Genomic DNA, 23461 nt, shown 5'->3' with positions numbered 1-23461 from the left:
AGCTGTGAAAGTTAAAGGGCTGCACTACTGATCTCTTAAAGCAAAATACTATTTAAGGAGACAGCATGCAGAAATGGCACTGAACACACTACTCCAGAATCACCACACCAAACTCCCAAGAAACATTGTTTTCAAAAATTGCTGGAGAATTCTAAGTGATCAGAAGAGAACTGCAGTCATGATTCAAGTTCTGGAAATCGCACTTTACAATGAAACACTTGAGCAGCTCAACTTACTTAGTTTATCCAAGAGAAACAACTAATTTCAGAATATATTGGATTCTTCATCACTTGGAATCTTTAAATCTAGAGTGGATGTGTTTTAAAATGAAATTCTAGTAACAAAATAGAATTAAGGGCTTCATGCAAAATAACTGAGATACTCTGCCTTGCATTAAGGAAACAAACTTACATCATTACACTGTCTTCTGGTTTGAAAAAAATAAAACAAAACAGCAAAAAACACTACAAAATGCTAAGACATTTAATTGTGAAGAGAAGAACCAAAAAAGACATTAAGGGAGAACAAGTTTTAGTCCAGAAGACCTCTTCACAAGCCAGATTCTCTATTGCAGTTTAAAACAAAAAAGAAAAAAGCGGGGGGTGGGGGGTGGGGGGGAAGACAGAAGGAAGGTGGTTTATCTAAGAATGAGAACACAAGCCAGAAAGCATGACTTCCCATGTTGCTACTGCTGACTCAGCGTGACCTCCGTAAGTTACTTCACCCCTTCCAGGATTCCCACATTCGCTTTGTAATATGAAGATATTATCACCTGCAGCACCGTGCTGACTGACAGCAAGAATACGCAGACAAGATTTTTACAACACTATGGAAGACAGCAGGTGCATCAGCAGAGCACAGCTTAAATTTCACCGGTCTGAGTACATACAGTTATTAGCAGTGAGTGGTTCCACAAACACACACTTGTACCTAACTTAGCATGTAATTATTTTTTTAAATAAAGTTTGATCTTGCAGCTATTACATGTAGGTATAGGTTAGGAAGACAAAGAACTAGTTATATTTGCAGGCCACGTGACTGCACTCATAGAGGCCTCTCCCAGCCAACATAAAGCAATTCATGAACACATGAGGGCAGTAAAGCCCTTGCAAGACACACAGTGTCAGGCAAGGTTAGCATTTCCCAAGATTTCTTGTACCTTGTGGAAGGCATTTACCTGTAAAAGACTCATACACAACACTAAGGGCTCTTCCAGGCAATAGATATCTCAGAAAGCAATGGAAACCTCACACCACCAGGGAAATCAAGACCACGTTTCCTTCTCCAAACACATACTGAGATCACAGCTAGAACCAGGTCCTGTTTTAAATCCTCCCTGTGTAAATTCAGAAGGCCTCCAGGAAAATGAAGGCATTCTGAGGATGTGCATTGGCTCTGCACACCTAACAGGTAATAACAAGGCTACCATTACATCAGATGAGTCCCAGTCTGGCTATACGCAGTTCAAGCTGCTAGCCTCTGTATCCACACGGACGAGGCATTATTCCTCATGTAAATTTTTGCTCTTGATATCAGTGTTCTGCTGGGTCTGCATACTACATAATTATACCCAACATAGTAATAAAAGGTTGTCAACCATACACTATGAAAAGCATTTTGGGCTCCCTCTCTACTTAACTCTTCCACAGTGGGTTTCAAAATGAGATATCTACAATACATATCTCATTGTAACAATGACAGGGGGTTTTTTAATTCCCATCCCCCTTTTAATTCCTCAGTTCGAATAAACACATTATTTTTCTAACAATAAATAGCTGGTTTGCAGCAGCAAGGAGAAACGTGGGGAAGAAACAGACAGGAATTGCATTTTTTGGTTTAAAACATTGAAAAAAAAAGAAGACAACTTGTGCTTACTGGAATGATGGAGGCCGGGAGTCTCCAATGCCGCCTGTTCTCTCGATGGGTGGCGGAAGGTCAGTGTGGCTCTCAGTGCATTGGGAGCCTGTGTCAGAGTGGGAGCTTTCAGCCAGGACCAGCTGTCAACAGAAAGAAGAGAATTACATACACTTGTACAGTTTTCATCACCCTGACATAAGGCGTTCAGCCACTGCTTTGCTAAATATTCTGTGAGATCTGAGGGAAACTAGAGGAAAGTAAGTGTTTAGTGTCTAGCTGCATGGATTCCTGCCAAACTTTCATAAAATCAGGTTACATTCAATCTGAATGTGAAAATATCATCAAGATAGGCACAAAATTCCTTGCAAGCACCACAATTTTTTTCTCATCTCAGAACAAGCAAGCACACCAGGCAGGGAGTGCACTTTTTCTTGTGACTCGTCATCACATTCTCCGAGTTTCCTACGCATGCAAGTTGTCAGCATTCCTTGCAAAATGCACGCATGCTGTAAGACTGCAAAACTTTTTATAAAACTACACCGTTGTAACTATCACCTTCAAAACTCCTCTGACACTGACATTTACATTCATGGAAGCTGAAGGTGCTTGGCAGTCTGACCAGGGTAGAAGGAAAGGCTGCAGAGCCCCCGACACACAGCACTCAGATGGAAAGATATATGGAAGATATACTGCAACAATCAATCTTCTCATTACAAACACCAAGCATCTATATACAGCCTGGTGTGTTGGGGAATTATTATATGTTCCAGTCCCATTACAAGACAGGGTGTAAATTCTTCATATAACAACTAATGCAAGAGCATATTATTACTATTTCCTATCAACATCCTCAATCGTTAATAGGGATGCTCCTGGATAACGTATCACAGGGATGGTCATGGCACACAAGAGGCTTACTGTACTCAATTTTACTTCCAATAAATTCAGGACAGACAGACCATCCCCATTCAGTATGCCTAGTGTGTCATCTTTATTCAGCAGATAAATAGACAAGAGAAAGAAGAATGAGTCTCTCTTCCTATCCCCACCCTCCTGGTTTGTAGCTCATTTAACACCCTGATTGACAGAGGACCTTACATCTAACTAAGATCTGATTCTGTCCACTTATCTACTGGGCTAGTATCTACTTTTCTGTATTTAAAAGAAAGGAAAAAAAAAAAAGAAAAAAAAAGGACAGAGATGCTTTGCATTAAAGGATCCTTTTGTACACCTAGGTGAAACTGTTAATTTTTTTAAAAATCTTACTAGCACTTGAAAAAGCTCCTGGCTGCAGCGTAGACCCAGGAACCAGACAGAGTGGGTCCTTTCTCTACCAATGATTCAGTAAATCTCTTATAAGAAAATCTGCATTTGTGCCTCAGTTTCCTAACCCAGAAAGGCAGGATACTACCGATTTTGCACAACTGAGATTAAAATAATTAACATGCCTAAATGCAACTTAAATCCTAGGGTAGAAGAACTATACACTGGGTAAAGCACCACTATAGAAAAACAAACAATGTGCACTGGTCTAAGATCCCTTTTAATTTATCTCTGCAAACAGAACGTGGTGATTCCCAATTAGCAGTTCCAGTTCTAATTCAACTTCACCTGCTAGATTAAGTGGTTATTTCTTTATTAAAAAGCTTAACAGTGGACAAAGAGATGCCAGTCCTCTACTATTCAAACCAGGAAGGCAGATGACCAACACGAGAGGTTTTGTCCAAAATGAAAACAAGAATTCTACCAACCGAAAGACTTGGTTAGTATTTTAAATAACCGTACAAAAATTAGTCTCCCATTAAGCTGGGCACCCTACGCAGACAAACCCCACCAAGGACCACCTGCGATTCAAACAGACAAGATGAAGAAAAAGGCAGGGCGGCAGCATTGCCAACACCACTGTACTGAGAACAAACCAACGCAAAATCAAGCAACTCGCTCAGCATCACACCGGAGACTACAGTAGTCCTGAAAGCAAATTCAGACTTCACACATCCTAATCTAGTTCCATACTTCCCTTGCTGTATTTCAAATGTTTTTGCAAGAATGGGGAAAAAACAACGGCCCAATCAGAAAGGAAGCTAAAAAGAATTCATATATTTCAACAGTCCACTGAGCACACACAACACTTACCGGCCACTACAGATGCTAGACTTGAACTGGTGACCTAAAAGTGAAAAGCTTTATAGCCTATTACTAATCCCCTGAGACATCTAATCACTTTGCCAAGTCTCTTTAAACAATATAAGGTCTTCAATTAAATAAATGCTCAAATAATGACATAGATTATTACCTTTCACTAAGAGGCAACAAGGTCTCACCTTCCCTCTATTTTTAGCTGTGCAAGAACTAGCTCTATAGAAGAGATTCCAACTATAATCGGTTAATTTATCAAGGAGTAATTCTAATATAATCATCAGAAAGATGCTAGCTGTTAAAAGAATGGGATGGAGAAGGAGAGGGAAGGGGACTGGTGTTCAGTATATTACTCCTAAGAGCATATACCATAAATATGAGACAGCAAACACACACAGACTGTCAAAAAGGAACTGCCTGAAGACAAAACAGTTCTCCAGCACCACATGGAGCCCGCTGCATTATTCAAACTCTCTTATCACCAAAGCAAGAGCAACAGAGGAAACACTGAAGGGAAAAATAACATGAGCTTTCCTAATAACTTGATAATTAAGGTTTCTTTCTTTCAGGTGGGGAAGTTAATGGGAGATGTTTAGAAAGCATGCTGGCATTATGGAGATGCAAGAATGTTTCTGAGCCTGGCTCATCCCCTGAGGAATCTCTGTGCAAGTGCTTTCACTAACAAAAATCAAACCAAGGCATAAAAAGAGGAAAAAAAGAAAAAAAAGAAGAAAAAGAGACACTGGGTGTAGGCACGATCTATACATCCCCTCACTCTTCACATTCTAAATTGTATCAAGCTATGCAAACAAGTGCCTGGCCTCAGCTATTTGAAAGCAGGAAAACACGTTCCTTCTTTAAGCCTTTCTGCTGATGGCAACACCTGTCTCAAAGATGCGAAAAGAAAGAGGAGCCAACAAGACAAATCCTTTCCATATTTCAGGATATTTGCTCTTTAGGATTTCCCTGCTCCTGGAGGAAGAAGTCTTGGCAAGCAGAACCTATTATGAAGGCAAGCTCACCGTACCGATCGAGATTGCAGATCATCTTGGGAGTGCTGCTGAGCACAAGCAAAATCCACTGCAGCAAAGCAACTCCTTTGTGAATATTGTCCCTGGGCTGTGATTTCCTGAAGGATAAAGCACTCGGTACCCGCTTTGTACTGACCTTCAGTGGGATTAGAGTCACAACAGCCTCAGACTATGCCATTACCATTATAAAGGGAAGAGAGCTGAAAAAATTACCCATACTAATCTTTCAGCTGCATTCAGGAAATATACCACTTTAAACCTGAATCCAGTCACTACCAGATATAGTGAACTCAAAATATATTCAAACTCAAGAAAAGATACTAGCAGTATCTCCTGTTTCCAGGATTTGTTGTGCTAGAAAAGAAAATCTGCAGTAGAAGACAGCACACGCAGCAAGATCATTAAGATTGCACTGTCTAGCTGGTTCTTCCCAAATGTCAAAAGGATCAGAAAGGCAGTGTAACACCTACCACAATGGCATACTGGACTCAGCTGGAGCTTCATAGTGAGTTAGCAGCCATGCCTCTCTCCAGGCACCCTGCAAAATGCCTTCAATTTGATGAGGGTGTAACGGTGACTGCAGAAAAGGAAGAATTCTATGGGGGTGTACACTTGTTGACAGAATTCACATGTCACTGCCCTGGCTACACGTGTGGGCACACAGAATTGCTGCTTCCTGCTTTGCCAGGCTAGCTATGAGCTCCTCATTTCTTCCAATGAGTGACTCTAAATCATTAAGTATCCTATCAGCATTAAGATAAATTGTGTGCTTTTCCTTGACAAGCTGTGGTAGAAATAAAATGCTCCAATAACATACCACATTGAACAGAGAAGATAACGCACTATTGGACTGCCACATTAGAGACTTCTGCGTCTCCGCAAGACAAGTAGTGTTAACCTCAGCTTCCTGGCCAGAAGCCAGCACTGATAATTCTATTTCACTGTGCAGTTTTGAATGGCAGTAGCATTTCAATCCATTTCCTTACTCGCATGGTGTTGGTACTGCGTGCTGTTCAAGAGCATGCCTGCGGGCTGTAGAACAGCTGTTGGGTTCCACCCCAAAGGACTGCATTTCAATGTGAAACGTGGACGTCTTCTGTGTGGTGCACACGGAGGAAGTTAATAAAGAAGTGTGGAACTATTGTAACTGTTGATTCAGTTCATTCCACAATACTGAATGTTGTTTGTTTTTTCAACTGAAGTCCTACCATCACACTCACTACTAAATCTTTCCCAGGACATGGAGAAAGCATATCAACCCTGACATGCTAGAAAAGAATCTCACGTTCTTCTGATATCCCCAGTGATTCCCACACAGCCACTTCCAATTCATGACAGTACAAACAGTACAACTACTCCACGCTGCTGTAACAAAACATGCAGCCTGTTCGTGCTGTTTCCTTCTGTGCTAGAGAAGGTTACCCAGCATTGCTAGGCACCTGCTAAGGAATAGTTATCTTGAAACTCATTTGCAGAAGCGTTCAGTTCACTGTGTCAACACTGCTCACCTCAACTAGACTTCCAATCTGAAGCCCTAGTACAGGCACAAAAGCGAACTTCACACCAGTCCCTTCTGCAGGTTGTAAGCAAATTCAAGTGATGGAAGAGCAGGTAGTAGGAAGACGGCTGGGCTCTCAAATGCAAGCAAAACTTAAGCTCCCTAGTCAGAGCCAAGCAGTAACATCAAGCCTCCTTTTCTTCCCATTACTGCTACTGATCCCCAGTGAGTCCTTGGATCAATTGCTTCACCTCTCTGTAGCTTGATTTCCCTTTTTCTCCTCTACACCACATTTGCTTATGCTTTTCACTTCATTATGGCAAGGACTGCCTTTTATAGCGCTCAGCGCTCCGCAGACATCTTAAACTCACACAGGCATTAAGCCAGCTCAAGGAATCAGTCTGTTCAACATTCATGGCCAAAGACACCAGACAACAAGAACCAGTCTAGGAAGGGGAAAAAAGCAAACATTGGTACACTCTGCTCTCATATTCTCATCTGGCTAAATATTTATTAGTCTACCAGCATGAAAACTACAATATTTAAATTCCCAGTGTTACTGAGAGCAACAGCAGCTCTTGGTAATTCTCTCAGCTCAGGGAGAGGTGAGGGGACTGATAACAATAACTAAAGAAATACCCCAAAAGAGCAATTTGTATTTTTGACAGCAACTTCAGAACAGCCACGTTCATCTCCAAGTTGAAAGTAATTATTTCCTATAGTCACAGACATCTCAAATCCCAAGTTAAAGCTTCAGAGACACAGCCCATTATCCACAGGAAGGCTGTTCCCAAAGGACCAATTGCACAGGACTTACTGATGAGGCCCTTTATTCCACCAGGAATTCTGTCAAAGGCAACAGGACTCCATACTGCTAGGAAGCCTGCAAAAGCCTACCAGGAACATGATGTTTATTTTAGTAACAAGAAATTGTCTATGCCGGGTAGATTAGGCTTCCCCCTTTTTTCCTGCTGAAAACTACAGTGCATTTGTTTGGGGTTTGCTCCAACCATGGACGATAGATACTCAGAGAATACATCATCAAGCTTATATAGCCTGGAAATCAGAAGCTGTAACAGGCTAAAAGGAACAACTTTGGCTGCCAGGTAAAGAGTGACCTTCTTCAGCGTTCAAAGACAGAAAGATGCAGACTGGGTTTCAAAGTAAAATTGTCAATTCTATCTGTGATTTTATCATGTGCCACCTTCTATCATTTTAGAGAAGATATTGTATCTTCATGAAATGTAGTATCTTGGATTACTCCCAGGTTCTGTTAAGCATCTCAGGTGTTTGTTTATGACATGATATAGCAGGCTAGCTGTGAAACAAATTCAGTTTCACTGACTGACACTTTGCAGCAAATTATCTTTAAACACAGGATTACCTGCCTCTTGGAGAACATGTGGAGTAAAAATGGAAAGGAAAACAAAGGATCTTCAATCCTATAATCCTATTTCCATGTCTCACACTTCCAGATTTTTTTCAGCAGGTTGGTGACTGTTTTTCTGAGTGCTTACACATTCTTCACCCCAGCTAAAACCAGGTCCCTGTGTGCATCGCAGCAATGCAAAGACCTTGGTTGAGTGTACGATGCTTCTGCAACTGACAGCAAGTACTTCTGCCACATGACTAAGGAAGATTTCCTTACGGGCCCTTCCTCCAACCTGGTACTGATCACAGTTAGAAACAGGATGGTATATTTCAATTCAAACTTGGATTAAATCTAATTTGAGAATTATTGTGTATATCAGACCAGAACCACCCAACATTACTTTATCAAAGAGAAGATCATAAGATTATAGAGCTTTGAAGCTTCCTCATTCAGCACATTCTTTCATTTTTTTCTTCAAGTCCCCCATCCTTCACATTAACCTGTTTGCTTCCTCCCCATCTCCTTCTCAGAGAGATCTTGGCACTCTGGCCCCAGCTGCCCCTTAGAGGAACTTCATTCTCTTATACTAGGACTCAGAACCTTCCCTAATAACTCATTCAGGTACCTTAAAGCTTAGGAATGTTTTCAGCGATCCCACCTCCCTTCTTTGTAAGCTCTGAACATGATGGAAAGAGATCTACATTACAATATCGTGTTAATATCCTCTTCACTTTGGGTCAGATTTCATGCACAGCTCTCTATTTTCTCCTGTGTGATAATTCAGTCTATCAGCAGATGAATGAGGGTATATATAATCTGTGAAGAGAAGAAACAGGTCCTGAAATCAGTTCATGTTAAACGTAAGAAATTAACCAAAATCCATTCCTGTGGATTTTCATTCACTGCTTCAGTTACGTGCTGAAAGGCAGCAATGTACTTTGCTGAAGATTATTTAACAATCCTGAACCTCCTGTGTTGCCTTGTATGGTAGAAGACTAAACGGGTCTACCCAACAATTTTAATTGCAATTGCAAATACAGTGTCTAAAAAGCTTACATACAAACAGCACAAATATTATCTGTTGGCACTCAGATAACAGAGAAGAAGAAAAAAAAAAAGAGAAAGACTCACACAAGGCTATGACATCACTGCCAGCCAATAGGAAATAGTGCACATTCCCAGCAGCCAGTCAGGGAATTGTTCCCAGATGTTGCAAAGCCTTCCTAAAAAACACAGATAACAGCCAACCGACTCTGTGCAAACTGCTGGCAGAGGCCACTCAGCTGGCTCTGATCTGGCAGCAACCACCAGCCAATTCTTTCCACATTCCCAGCTTGCACTGGGAGGCTGTCCCTGGACCGTGCAAAGAGAATAGAAAAAACATTTTAAGCTTTTACAAAAAGCCTGAAGGTAACATATTCTCTCCCACAGGAGCTATTTTTCCAAATTGCCTAGTAAGGACCTGAACCTGAAAAAAAAAATAATGCATGAATAATTTCACTCAGGTAAGCAGTTCCAAAAAGCTCTAAATAAATTATACCTTGAGAAAAATTGTATCCTCTATGGTCAGGGGGGTGTGTGTGTATTAGCAGAACAGGCACGTGTATCAGCTGGTTTTTTGCAGATGTGTTTGTGTAAATGCATTTACAGTGATAACTACTAGATGAAGAACTCTGTTAATGCTAGAGACAGACAATATAGAGACAGTTAATGCTAGTCTCTATATTGTTGAAAAACCTAAAGGTCAACCACTGAAAAGGAATCTAGTCAGTAGTAGCCCTCTGTCCTAAATTATTTAGTCCTGAAAAAAACCCAAAACCACCACCAAAAAAAAAACCCCAAACCCCACCCCAAAATCAAAAGGATAAGATCTAAGATGCGGAAGAAAAAAACCAAGCAGGACACGGGAGGGATGGGGAGTAGGTTTAAATAGCTAATTAGTAGCAGTGATTCTAATTCAACACTAATCTAGCTGTACACCGAGTTCCCAGGGCAGCAAAAGTAAGCAACAACTAAAGACTTGTAGATCCTCCCTTGAACATTTTCCCCTATGGAAATCAGTCCTGCATATGACACCAAGATCAAAGTTCCTATCTACGACAAATAGAAGGACTCAAATGTTATTAAAAAAGATGAAAATCTCAAATTTCTAAATGTCAGTCATCTTGTAAACTTCAAAGTAGCCACTGCATCAGTCAGGAGAGGCAGTGCTGGGGAAGAAACACCTAAGCTGTATTGTGTACACTTAATGTTCCAATTTTAAGTATGTCGTGTGGATGTGAAATACACACATATACACTGCAGTAATTTACAGTGAGGACAACAGTCATCACAGATGGTTTTGTGAAAAATCCCAAGCTGTCTGCTACCAGCTGATACACATTTTATAACATGGACGACAAAGAAATCTCTGGCCCATCATGAAAAAAAAAAAACAAAAAACCAAAAACCAGAAAAGGAAAGAGCCCTGCCCAAAACACAGTTTTTCCAAAAGGTAAAGACCAACTTTGCTAGCCTTGAAATATAGGTATGCAATTATCTGTTAAGTTCTAGTGAATAAGATACTAAAGGGTTTGAAACTGAACAATTAACTTACTGTAAGATTTACATAAAACTCCTCCAGTAATTAGCAGCAAATAGAGGCAGATAAGCACTGCAATTTTATGGGTATTAGTGTGGAAAAAGTAATTTGCAATTCGTAATGCAGGTCAGACACAGATGTTTCAGCTGATTGTTCAGCAGAGGGAACAGAAGCCCTTGTCAACATCATCTGCAAAAGGTGCGCTATATGATTTCTGAGAAGAGAACTATAAATTACATCCAAACTAGTGGGATATGCATATAAATTTGGAAACAAGCTGATGGGTGGGAAGGGAGGAAAGAGTCTAAGTCCTTCAAAGCAATATATCCATCCATACTACCTGCAACAATCTATGATGTCTCTGCCTCAGCTGAAATAGATGGGTTCATAATGCATCATGTCATTTGCTGCTGAGCAGCAGTCTGTGAAGAGCCTATGTTGGTAAAGCACTCACAAAAGGCTCTGTAGTACTAATTCTCTGAAACAATTAATTTAAGCATCTAAATTTTGCTTTTAGATCTTTGCAATAGCACCATTCCCACTATTAGAGACTTGGCTACTGACTCAAACTGAATTGATTCTTCTGTGTTAAGTTCCTGGGTTGGTATTAAGAAGAAAAACTATTTCACTATTTATGATCGAAGTAATGTTATTTCACCTAAGGAAGGAAGGCAAATTGAACTCATTCTTCTCCTAAAGACATAAGGAATGAAGGAGGGATTGTGTTCTGACTTGGGAAAACCAAACTCGTCTTCATATTGACCATTAATGGCAGACGAGAAACTGCCTTAGTCTTATCATTCAAGAGAATGACACAAGTATTGGAAAAGCTACAAAAAAAGCAGTGAATCCTTCCACAGAATTACAGAATAGTTGACATTGCAAGGGACCTCTGGAGATTGCCTAGTTCAAGCTCCCTGCTCAAAGGAGGGTCAGCTAAGGACCTTGTTCAGTCAGCTTTTAGATATCTCCAAGCATGAAGATTGCACGTCTCTGGGTAAACTGTGGTTTACCACCCTCAGAGTAAAAAAGGGGTTGTTTTTTTTTTTACATTTGAGCGGAATTTCCTTTATTTGTTTGTGCCTACTGTCTCTTGTCCTGTCGCTAGTGCTGCTGAGAAGAGTCTGGCTCCATCTTCTTTACTCCCTCCATCAGGTATTGATACACATTGGTAAGATCTCCCCAAGCCTTCTCAAAGTTTAACAGGCCCAAACTTGCTCAGCTTCTCCTTGTCAGATGCTCCTGTCCTTTAACCATCTCCAAGGCCCTTTGCTGGACTTGCTCCAGAGTGCCCAGGTCTCCCTTGTTCTGGGGAGCCCAGAACTTGACCCTGCACTTCCGATGTGTCCTCACCAGTGCTGACCAGAGGGGATTACCTATGTCAAACTGCTGGCAATGCTCTTCCTGATGCAGTGTGGGATGCTGCTGACCTTCTTCGCTGCAAAGGCCCATTGCTGGCTCACAGTCAACTTGCTGTCCACTAGGACCCCCATTAAAGGTTCAAGAAAATAAAATGTTACGTTTTTTAAAAAGCTACCTTCAACTTAGACTTGCCTGTACACTCATTTTAAAAAACTGGAAAGAAGGAAGATTTTAAGATTAAGTAAACAGACTATGAGATATCTGCTGCCAGCTGCAGAAGACCTTCTACATGACCTTGAAGGGAAAGAAAAAACCCACATAAAAATCTTCTGTGTCTCAGTTCCCACACATAATGTGGAAAAAGCAAATAGTTGTGACATACAAAGAAAACACAAGTTTGAGGTCTCTGGATCAGCAACCGTGTCTCCCACTGTGCACACGTACAGTGGACGGCACAAGGAGAAAAAAAAAAGGAGTGGAGACATTGATCTCTGTTGCAGCCTCCAAGCAAAACTGCAATATAAAAAATAGGAATGGGTGGGAAGATTTGAAACAAGGTACAAATCCTTGGAGCAAGGTTTCTGCATTCCTCTACATTTGGAAAGCAGCCAGCAACCTATACTGGAACAGGAATCACAATGAATTGAATTCATTCTTAAAATGCATTTCAGAAATTGTTATGTTTCTCTGAAATTAAAACAGTAACAGTCACAGAATTAAAACATAACGTTTAACTCGTGTGTGTGTGTGTGTGTATATATTCTTGGTCTGATCTTACTGTTCTTTATATTCTCCTGCTTTTCAGCTGGAAAACAGAAAAGGCGTGTATTTCCATATTTCATAGTATTTAAGAAGCTGGGAAAAGAATTCAGCTCTCAACTTGAGATCAAATGCCCTTGGGTTTTTGGTTGGGAGAGGGAAGGAGGAAGAGGTTAAAGAATTGAGATGTAAAAGCAAATGAAATAATCCACATCCTTATTCATGTGGAATAGTTTGGGGTTGGGGGTTTGTTTTTGCCTAAACTCCAAGAACGCTGGCCCTTGTTGGAACAACCTGAGTCACATTTTGCTGCACAGAAGAGCTGGAATAGTGTATACAGGTTCAGAATGAATCATCGGTGTATTGAATCACCAATGCAAAAGATACATGCTTTAACCAGACCACAAAGATAAAAACAAACACCACCATGCTCCTGAATGCACTGGGAAGGAGACCCAGTTCAGGGACACAGAAGGCAATCCGAATATCAGTCTGTTGTTTGAATTAATATCTATCAGTTCAGCAGCATGGGAGAAAAGGGAAGAAACACGGAGGGAATGACACTGAGGAGCAAATACAGCGCAAGTGTTACATACCGAGGAGGAGGAAACGGGTTCTCAGGATTAATTTGTTCTCCTGGTAAGAGCTATTTTCATTTCTACCCCTTTGCTTTTAAAACAGATGCTGCTCTCATGCTATGGCAATGTAAATGACATCTTCATAGCCTTTTTTTATCTGAAGCTTTCGGGATGGTCTCTTCAGCTTGTTAATTACACATGAAATCCCTTTTTGTACAAGCTATTCCCATACTGTCAGAACATCATGCTATAGCCCACAGTAATACTTGGACTGAAGACAAAACCAGCATTGCCAGCATTCATAGCTCAAGCGTATCCTGAAAGCAGCACATACAGCAGCATTGAGGCCTTCAGCCACCTCCAGCCCCTCCAAGAAAAAAGGATCTCATACCACAGCACAGGCCATTAGCACATATGTTCAGCCATGATTTGGAGGAGTTAACACCATCATATGTTCAGTTCTCCGACAAGAAAGGATGTAAGACAACAACCTCATTAAGAAAAAACGTTGTGCTTTGTCCCACAGCACTCTAGGTGGACCATCAGGCCTCAAAGACCACATTTGTTTCTTTATTTGTTTAAACATGGATTTTATTCTAGAAAATTATTATTTCTTTTGACGACCAATTTACTCCTCCATGGAGCACAACATATGGGGATCTTCCCTTCTTTGTGAAGGCAAGTAGACAGATCCCTGTTGTGTTCATTTCTTTCCCCAGCAGCGCAGATTTGTATCAGCATAACTTTGATTTGAAACACTCATTGATTTTCAAACCAAAGTATCTAGTTGCCTAACACCCACTGCTGGGTGGAAATACATGGCTAAGTTCTACAAACAGCTTTGAAAGTCAGTCACACCGATTATTAGCCAGCTATTGCTGCTGAGTCAAAAGGTTGGAGCACAAAGGCTAAAAACAAGGTATAAAGGTCCTACAAAAAAAAAGCAGCTTTTCCTTATGAACGCATTTTCCAGTGACAAACCAGCTAATTAATACAGTACAGGCTTAAGGGAGAACATTCTCCCAAATTTTAAGACCTCAATTTAATACAAAATCTAATAAGTGCTTAATATTCTGTACATATTTGGGTGTGTAGAGGACTAAACTTAAGTTCACGCATTAGAAAGCTATGTGCTTTCCTTGCCCAATGCTATGAACCTGTTGGGACTACACAGTTGCCAGAGTCTGAGTGCCTAAAATTGAAAGCAATCAAGAGAGGAGAAAGTAGTGCTAATATCATATGATACAGCTGAGCTCAAGTCATCTGCCAGCCCTCGGCCTCACATGAGCAACATTTTCAGCTGCTTAGAACCCAGCAGTATTTGATGAACCACAAGGCACTATTACTTAAGAACAATCTCCCAATCGAACTGATGTTTAAAAGATACATCGCATTTTCCTTACACAATAATAGAATGTGCACGTGCACTCTAGTGTGGGTATGCAATCGATACAGTATCTGATTTTATAGCGAAAGCACACATAATCCTACCTAGAAGAAGCCAGACTTAGAAACGTTAAGCTACCTAGCACGATTATATGCAAGGCCCACACAGATTTCCTTACCCTGTATAACTTCACTGACTGGGATACTGAAATATTTTAGCAGTACTGGTTATAAATGTGTGAGCAAAATCTTCAACTCCTAAAATCAAGATAGGACTGGAGAAATAGATGGAGACATGGCAGCTGATTCCAGCTGAGAATCCCAAGTAGCCCCACTTATCCTAACTTTGCAGGTGGAAAAAACTCCTGTAAACCTATTTAACTACTACTACTTTCTTGCTCAGCTTCATCCTACCAGAAATAGGAAGACTGCAAGCATATATCCAAACATATCCATTGCTGAAAGGCTGTCCAACATCTCTAGTTACTTCAGCGGAGTTCTCATATCATAGCACTAAGATTTCTAACCCTTCTTGCATCACTTGTTGAGGCCAAGCCCTTAACAAAGAATCATTTCATACTCAAGTCAAACTTGAGTTTTGGGGAAAACAGACAATTCTTCTTGTCCTCTATTTTGTTCCCAATACCCAAGATTGTAAGGCCAGCTTGAAAGAGGATATTAAAAATCACAGACTATGTCCCAAATGCGGTTTTTGGTGTTAAAATCTAAAATACTAATGCCCTCTTTGCTGCCTAAAGGTGCACAACCACTTTAATCAACCTTGACAGTGATAAACCTCCTATCCCCAAGTGGAGAAATACATTCATGAAATGGCCAAACACCAAATTTATCTGCATGTTTATCTGTGCCCCAAACATAATCTGAAGGTGAGAATTACTATGTTTCACACAGCAACCCTAGGGAGCAACAGATTTTTATTGCATCTCCATTAGGTAGATCATAATGTGGCTAAAGAACTAGGCATGTGGAGAAGCGACCAACTATAATAGTAACAGCACAGATTGTATGCAGCTCTTCAGCACTCTGCTCAGCAAGGAGTGCAGGTCACCTGTTCGTTAAATAGGAAGCAACCTGAAGGGCTGTGTAACACTTACGAGATAGTAATTAATAACTACAGTTAGGTGACAAACAAATATCATGGCATTTTGGAGAAATTAACATATTAAAAACAGATGAGAAAGAATAAGGGAGATGCGATCTGCTGAGCAGCACAGTAACTGGGATGAACAGCTGGATTAGTGAATTCCTCTATAACTGGACAAATTACTTACAGCCCAAATTCCTCTGCTCTGCTTATTTTTCCAAGGCTATAAATTTTTGTGTCTTTTTACTGAATGCATGCACAATGTTTAGCTCAGAGATTTAAACCTTCCAGGCACTACCACAATACTGATAAGTTGAAATTTACATAACATAACCAAAATCCCCTAGAATATCATGTTTAGCTGGTTTTGAAGAAGTTCTTTTGGCTCTTTAGTGACAGTATTAAAACTCAATGATTCAACAGAATTCTTGAGTATTAACTGTGTATCATGGACAGCAAGCTAGCTGTTACATTTAACCTTATGTTGTGGGACAATATATATATATTTTTTTAAACAAGGATTAGAACTTAGCCCTTACTGGTTTCAACAAAAAGTAAGCAAGTAAGTGTTTTCAGAAGTCTAGCCTTATTTTGTGAGGTTTTACACCTTTATTTCAGAGCCCTCCATCAAATTGAGTAATATTTAGGAGGCGAGGAAGAGAGACAACAGTGGGAAGGAAAACACAACACAACATGTTACTAACATTAAAGGTTTCGTGTTTAAACTACCTTTTCAGCCCTGCACACCTTTGTGGACTTCACTCCAGTTTTTAAAATAGATTACTTAATAGCAGGATGTGACAGATATAACGAAAAACTAAGCCTTTGCTTCCATGTAATTTGAAATTCAAGATGCTTCTAAAACTCAGGATCCATGTACCAACCACCCTGCTACCATGCCCACTGTTACCGAACAACGTATGCATACAGATACATGAGCCAACATACCCAGGACACCACTCTTCCATTGAAGCAAGGTAACTTTGCATTGTCGTCCGAGATCTCCTCCTTTACCACCCTGGGGGGAAAAAAAAAAAAAAAAGAATAGGAAGAAAATCAAGAGTTTGAAATTACATCAGATCAGAAGGGACAGTGGTTTTCTTAAATGGTCCAGAAAAAATACAAAGTTTTACTAAAATGTTGGTATCAGCAACTCTTCTATGTTTAAAGAATATGTGACTAGTAGAACAAAGGAAGCAAGTAAAAATAAAGAGTAGAATAGTACCTTTCCAGACAACCATCCCAAATTGGTAGGAACAAAACTAATTACAAGCATTTTTCCCACTTTGGAGTCTACCATCTCACCACAATTTTTAAAGATCTGACGGTGATTAAAATCCCACTGTGCTGTGCAGTCTCTGTGTCAGAGATCACAGATCACAAGCTAAGGCCACTCTGTCGGCACTTGTTTCAACAGTTTAAGTTTGGTCATAGCCAAAAATAAATGACACAAATACTGTGAAAACAGAAATGCTCCCATTTCATTAGACTTAATTCCAAGTTTCCAATTCAGCAGCAACTGAAGTTACTTCAGATGTTTCTGTTCTTCTAACCAACCAGTCATAACCACATATATATATTTACAGTTACAAAAAGATATTCTGAATTCTTCAAAAAATTCAGTGCTCGTTCATCCTCTTGGAAAGTCAAGTAATCACATTTTAAGTCAGCAAGATCTTTATCAGGTCTGCTGGAGGCAAAGCGAGCCTCCAGTTCTCCGGTAACTCCTGGACCAAGTAGGCTGCACAGCTAACCACACTCTAGAAGGCCTCTCTAAACCCCATCCAGGATCTGGAAACAATGGCACTCTTGACTACACTAGAGTCACTTACTTTGGATTCATCCAGATGAGAAGAGCAGGTTCAAAACCAACTAGTGGTTCAGTACTACTGGGAGTAATTAGTTAATTCACAACAAGCCCCCAGTGAGCCAGCTTCTAACTCTACAAACCCATTACAAATGTCATCTTTCAGCAGGGCACTTTAAACCGTGGTTTTTAGGACTGCTGCTTTAAGCTGGAGAGTTCCAATTTAAAGCAGCAAAGATTAAGAAAACCCTGCATTTATATCAGCTTCCTTAACAAACCTCCCTCATTTATACAAGGCCATGATCTCTCAGTAAGTGTTTTTTTGTCTTTACAGAAGTAGGCATTGCTGGTGGCTTCTGAAGAGATCATCAAATGAGAAATTTTAAAAGCATCACCATTTCAGAAACCGGCCTGAGTGGTGCTTCAGTTTTCAACCTGTGCTTTATTACTTTATTTAAAATCAGAACTCTGCTAATTCTGAAATCCTGACTACAGGATTTGATAAAACAGCTGGGCTGCTTCATTGTTAAGAGTTCAGTAGTTCCAGTGTAAGATGATGCAGTTCTGAATGAGTGCTATGATGGATTCTCTCTTGTTGACGATGACGCACAAAACAGAACAGAAATGGTCCATGCTATCTATTACAACACTTTGGTCTGGTTCTCTCTAGTAAGGAGATAGAGATGAAATGCAGGACAGTTAACTCTCCATTTGGTTTCTCTGACAAAGGGTAAGAAAAACATCACTCTTCAAAACAGGAGCCCACAGAGTCACCATTATACAGGACTCCCCTCTCATCCCTTCACTCCCCCAATAGGACATGAATCACTTCTGCCTGGAAAGCAGGCCTTAAGGACAAGCTTCCTATCAAAGCCTTTTTTTTTTTTTTTTTTTTTTTCAATCTGCAAATTGGAGCAAACTCTAAACCCATCATCTGGCAGAAGCAAGGCAGCCCCAGGCAGGGCAGCATAGGGAATCCCACACTACACCACACCCCCTCTACAGCAATTATTGAAACCTGAAGCCCTGTGCAAACCTCTCTTCAAATGCTACTGCCGCCTTCCTTGTAGCAAGATTCTTATGGATTCTTCTAATCCTACAAGCAAGGGCTGAAGCAGGGCTGAAATGCAAGCATTCAAATGCAGGACTTGTCAAACTCCCGTTTCAGGCAGCCTCACGTACAGAAACGCTCCCACACAGCACAGCAAGCTTGCAGGGCATTTCAATCCATTTTAGTCTCTTATTTCAAGAGAGTAGTCCAAGACAGAGTTTACCTGAATTCACTTAATCCATAGTGCTCTATTTGTCAGAGTTACAGGAACAGCATCGATGTTCACAAGCCCATGGTTTCCTTTGACTTCAGAGCTCTCCTCTTCCATTTCTGCCCAGATCCAACTAAACCAAGGCTGTACGACAGCTGAGACCAACAGAGTACTTCTGCTAAGCCCTGGGAGTCACTTGGCCGACAAAGGTTTTGTTTCATGATTCTAAAGAGCTAGGGATATTCACAAAGATGGTTGCCCAGGTTGGAGAATTGGTTGGGGTTTTCTGTTGGGGTTTGGGTGTGGTTTGTTGGGTTGTTTTTTTTTTAATACACATCTTGAAGGAACTGAGCTAACTAGTAGAAAATCACTTAACTGCAAAAACACCAGTTTTGCTCTTAAATACAAGGCCTCACTACTACATGTTGATGTCAATACTCAAGACGTTCTTTTTGTCACCTAAGGGTTCCAACCAGAATTGGGAACCTTTTGAACAAGGCACTACACAAACACACAGGAAAGCTCTTCAGAGTGGGGACTGGCTAAATACGGGCAGGGAGGAGATACAGTGGATTCATAACAGAAATAGATTTCTGGCCTCAAGTGCCTAAACAGGGGGACAGGGACAATTTGGTTTTGACAATCTCTAAGCTTAAAAAAGCCAACCTGAAGTCTAGTCAAACTCAATAAAAATTTGTGGTTCCACAACCACATTTTCCTTTATTTATGTTTTGTTCTTTCTTGTTGCTGTGTAAAAAAACCACAATAGCCACAAAGCAACTGACTGTGCATGAAACAGTGTCATACTATGAGGGGGGAAAAAACTGGTTAGGAAGGAGAAGAGAGCAAGCAGACAAAGAGTTTCTTTCCAACCTAATTTTGGAAAATTAGGAATAAATAACACCATCACTAGTACCTGCATTTGCACATTTTAATCCATTTTTTAAAGAAGGAAAGATCGTTCTCTTCTTTCTCCACATTTATGTGCATTGTTAATGGCTAGCAGTACAATATTAGGCAGACTTCACCCCTTTCCTATTATTGGAAAGAAAAACATTTTAAAATATTCATTTAACTCCTAATGCATCTGTCTTCCCTTCACCTTTTGACAATAAGAAGCAGATTGTGTGATTCATTATTGTTTTTAGTCATTTATACCTAGATTCTAAAGGACAATTAAGAGTAAACTCCATTGAAATCAACAGATACTCAGTGCTTTAAAAACTTTTGACAATTCAATGAAGCTCTCAGACCTGTAATTCTGGAGCTCCAAACTCTGTGCGCAGACAGAGGATTTCAACATCTGCATGGATCTCCAGCCCCAACGAATTCAAATATTATCTTTTGCGTTTCATAGAGTCCTGGAGAGAACATTTACTCAGCAAAGATCCAATTGCAGGATCAGCAAAAAAAAGATGCTGCACTAATTTTATCTTGACCGCTGTATGTTTTAAATTACAGTGTTCCCCCCTCCGCCAAGGAAACACCACTTACTGCATCCCAGAAACCACATGCAGGAAGTTCTGCACCTAGCTCTAAGATTTAGGCAAAATTCAAGCATTAAAAACACGCTGATTGCGAGGTTCTCTCCAGAGCAAAGGCTTGGGGGTCTTCCTAAAACTGACACATACAGTGGCAGTTGGCAGTCAGGATATCCCTGCAATACTGCACAGACTGGTTCAGTTGTCCTCGTGATGGAAAACCTGCACGCTGAAGTCACCACTTACAAAACACCACTTTCTATCACAGCATTAGCCTTCAGCTGCAGCTAAAGGGAACAACTTTCAGATCTGTTGCAACTTGAACTACTAAATACAGCCTTGAGCTATGAGGCAAGAGAATGACAGACTGTAATTCCCAGCTTGCTTTGGGTAGCAATCAACTGTGCCAAGAACATCAAAGACAGCAGCAGCCACTAATTTCAAAAATCACTGGTTTACAAATCATTATTTGTAGTAAAGACACAGCTCCTTTCACTTCTCAGGAAGGGGAAGCAACGGAGAGACAGCAAGAAAGGAGTATGAATGGTTGCAGCCATATGCTTCAGTTTGAGGACAACTTTATATTCTTTTGCTCTACAAGAACTTAGAAGCAAGGGCCGAGGGAGACCCATACTGTTGCCTGCTTTTGAAACACACATGGTCCATTAGGAACTAATATAGAGAGCAGCTTAAGACCAGGGTCTAAAGACCCGAAGTAATGGGTTCACAACCTAGACCCAGCCCAAGCTAGCGTGGCAAGGAAGATGAGATGATGCATTTGATCTGCCAGAGACTTCTCCCACTGAGGTGAAGAAAAGTCTATGGGTATTGGATGTGGTCCACTGTGGAGCTATGACAGCACTGCTGTCAAACACAATCATTAACAGACTCACTGTTCGATAATAAGAACAAAGACCACCTGATACCAAGAAACCATTCCCTGCTCTCAGAGTTAAAGCTTCCCTTCAGAAAAGGGGATATTTGTTTCCTAGGTCACATCCTGCCTCCTGGCAACACTGTGCCTCTGTAATTGCTGGCAAGGTTGGAACACACGCAGGCTATTCCAATCTTCTGCTTAACCTGGGTTATGAGCCACTCTGGGTCAGAGAGAAGTGAACAAATAAACACCTATCCACACAGCCGCTTACAAAGCTCCCACTCAATGAACACCAAACGGCAACAGAACAAATCAGTCATTTCCAGGTAACTTGGGTCACAATACACATTAACCTGCTGTGTTCCAGCTGTACACAATTCTCCTTTGCAAAGGGGAGGGAGGGGAGACTCTGCCAGCACACCAACAATTTAGATAAAGATTTTTCTTCAAGGTTCAGAGACTTGTAACATTTTCCTCTTCACTGTACTCTAGAAAAATGTTGGTGCACAAGTATTAGATCCTTTAGTTCATCCTTCAAATGCATCTACCAGGTAAAAGGAAGGTAAAAGAAGAACACAGGGGAACAACTCACCCAAGGTCACACAGTACATCAGTGACAGATGATGAAAAAGACCCCACACTCTTGAACACCCCCAAGCACCTGCTCTACATTGTCAGCAAGCTCCCCATGATCAAATCTCACATCAATACGGTCTTCACTGAGAAAGAGTATGTGCAAAAAAGGGTGTGGATGTGTGGGGAAGGGGAGGAGGGAATAGCGTTCAGAAGTTCACATCCTCTGCTTTATTTGACTTAGAGGAGATTTAAGAACTAATTACTAAATGAAACAATCACTGCTGGTAACAGCCCCTCCTTCCTCTCACTTCCTGGAATTGTGTCTGGATCCTCTTACTTTGCTTCCACCCTACTCTGCACGAATAGGTATTTGTGCATTTACCAAAACCAGTCTTGTTCACCCTCACACCTCACCTGTTTCTATGATTGGTTTATACTCCTGGTTGCCCTCCAGTATCCTGACTTCTCGTTTTCCTCCAAAGAGGATTCTAGCCCGAAGACCAAGGATTGTTCAGGCTTACCCTCACTCTCATCTCTCTGCCAAGCTGTTTGCTGCTTCAGAATATATGCTGACTCCATATTAAGAATATCAAGTGAACCCCACAAACCTCTGATGACTCTCTGATTCATAAGCATTTAGGCAACTGGATATTAAACACTGGGTCTGATAGTGTTGCATACACTTGCGTTTTGATTGCATCATGCACACCTGTGAGAGACAATCTCCAGAATTAGCAAGACGATTTTTTCTTTCTACTAAGAAAAATTAGCTTCACAAGGAAATTCTCCTTTGCTTGATTCACGAGTTGCAGGCGATATCCTGCAAGGCCACATACATGGGAAATGCAGGGTTGAGACAGCTGTGTGGCCCCTACAGATTCATTCTAGGTTAACGTGTACCATGCCACAAAGCGCACATCTTAATATACTTTCGCACCAGATCAATCCCACCTTGTCACTGTGATGATAATCAAGTATTTTCTTAACTCATCCTTATTGTCCTTTACTGATGGGAGAAGGGGGAGACAAGCTTCATTCATTACTTTTTATAACTAGCTTGAAGATCCTTAGAGAGCAGGTGAAGTAATTAAGCCATTTCTTCTATACATATCTTCAATGACTCCCGTCACCACAAAGGCAGGTAAGAGATTATTCAGATGTTAGTTTTGATTCATAGAGTCAGGCAGGTTGGAAGGGAAATCCAGGGGTCATCTAGTCCAACCTCCTCCTCACAGCAGGTTTACATTGCTCAGGGCCATGTCCAGTCAAGTTTTGAGTATCTCAAAGGACGGAGGTTCCACAATCTCTTTGAGCAACATGATTCTACTTACAAAGCAGCAGTTTTCAATTTAAAAAAAACTGTTTAAATTAGTAAAACCATAAGTAATCATAAATCCACATCTGCAATGAGTTAATACTAAGGGAAGCTATTTGTAAGATTCTACCAAGTGCTTTGGCAGATTCTGAGCTCACTCAAAAGCAACTTTTGCTTTGGAAGCTCCTAACTTCTCATGTTGTTTGATAGATATTTGCACGTTGGACTAGCAGTCAGAACTACAGTAGTAGTATTACACTCCACTGATGCCAGCTAGCTGCTTCATAGAAACTCTCTTGACTTCACCAGCCATAAAAAAAAAATTTTTTAAACTCTTCAGGAAGAGCCCTTTCTGAATAAGATCCACTCTTGTCAAACTACCCCCTGCATCTTGCCTGGCAATATCATGCCAAACTTCCATGCAGAATCTAATCATCTCTGAAGATCAGACTGCTTACTACAATACAAAAGCAAA

At 40.7% G+C, this 23461-nt stretch overlaps 1 protein-coding gene across 3 annotated transcripts in view; it reads right to left on the bottom strand.

Moving 5' to 3' along the window:
* DVL1 (dishevelled segment polarity protein 1) overlaps window positions 1-23461 on the bottom strand; it is a 96987-nt gene that overhangs the window by 42367 nt on the left and 31159 nt on the right. For all 3 annotated transcript variants that reach the window (XM_075772940.1, XM_075772938.1, XM_075772939.1), the window contains exons 2-3: window positions 16617-16686; window positions 1876-1997 (exon numbers count right to left, since the gene is read on the bottom strand). In XM_075772940.1, coding sequence (XP_075629055.1) covers window positions 1876-1997; window positions 16617-16686 — 192 coding nt within the window. The remainder of the gene's footprint in view (window positions 1-1875; window positions 1998-16616; window positions 16687-23461) is intronic.

Source organism: Balearica regulorum, chromosome 21 (genome assembly GCF_011004875.1).
Source record: "Balearica regulorum gibbericeps isolate bBalReg1 chromosome 21, bBalReg1.pri, whole genome shotgun sequence".
Taxonomy (NCBI): Eukaryota; Metazoa; Chordata; class Aves; order Gruiformes; family Gruidae; genus Balearica; species Balearica regulorum.
This window is presented reverse-complemented; position numbering and strand designations above follow the sequence as displayed.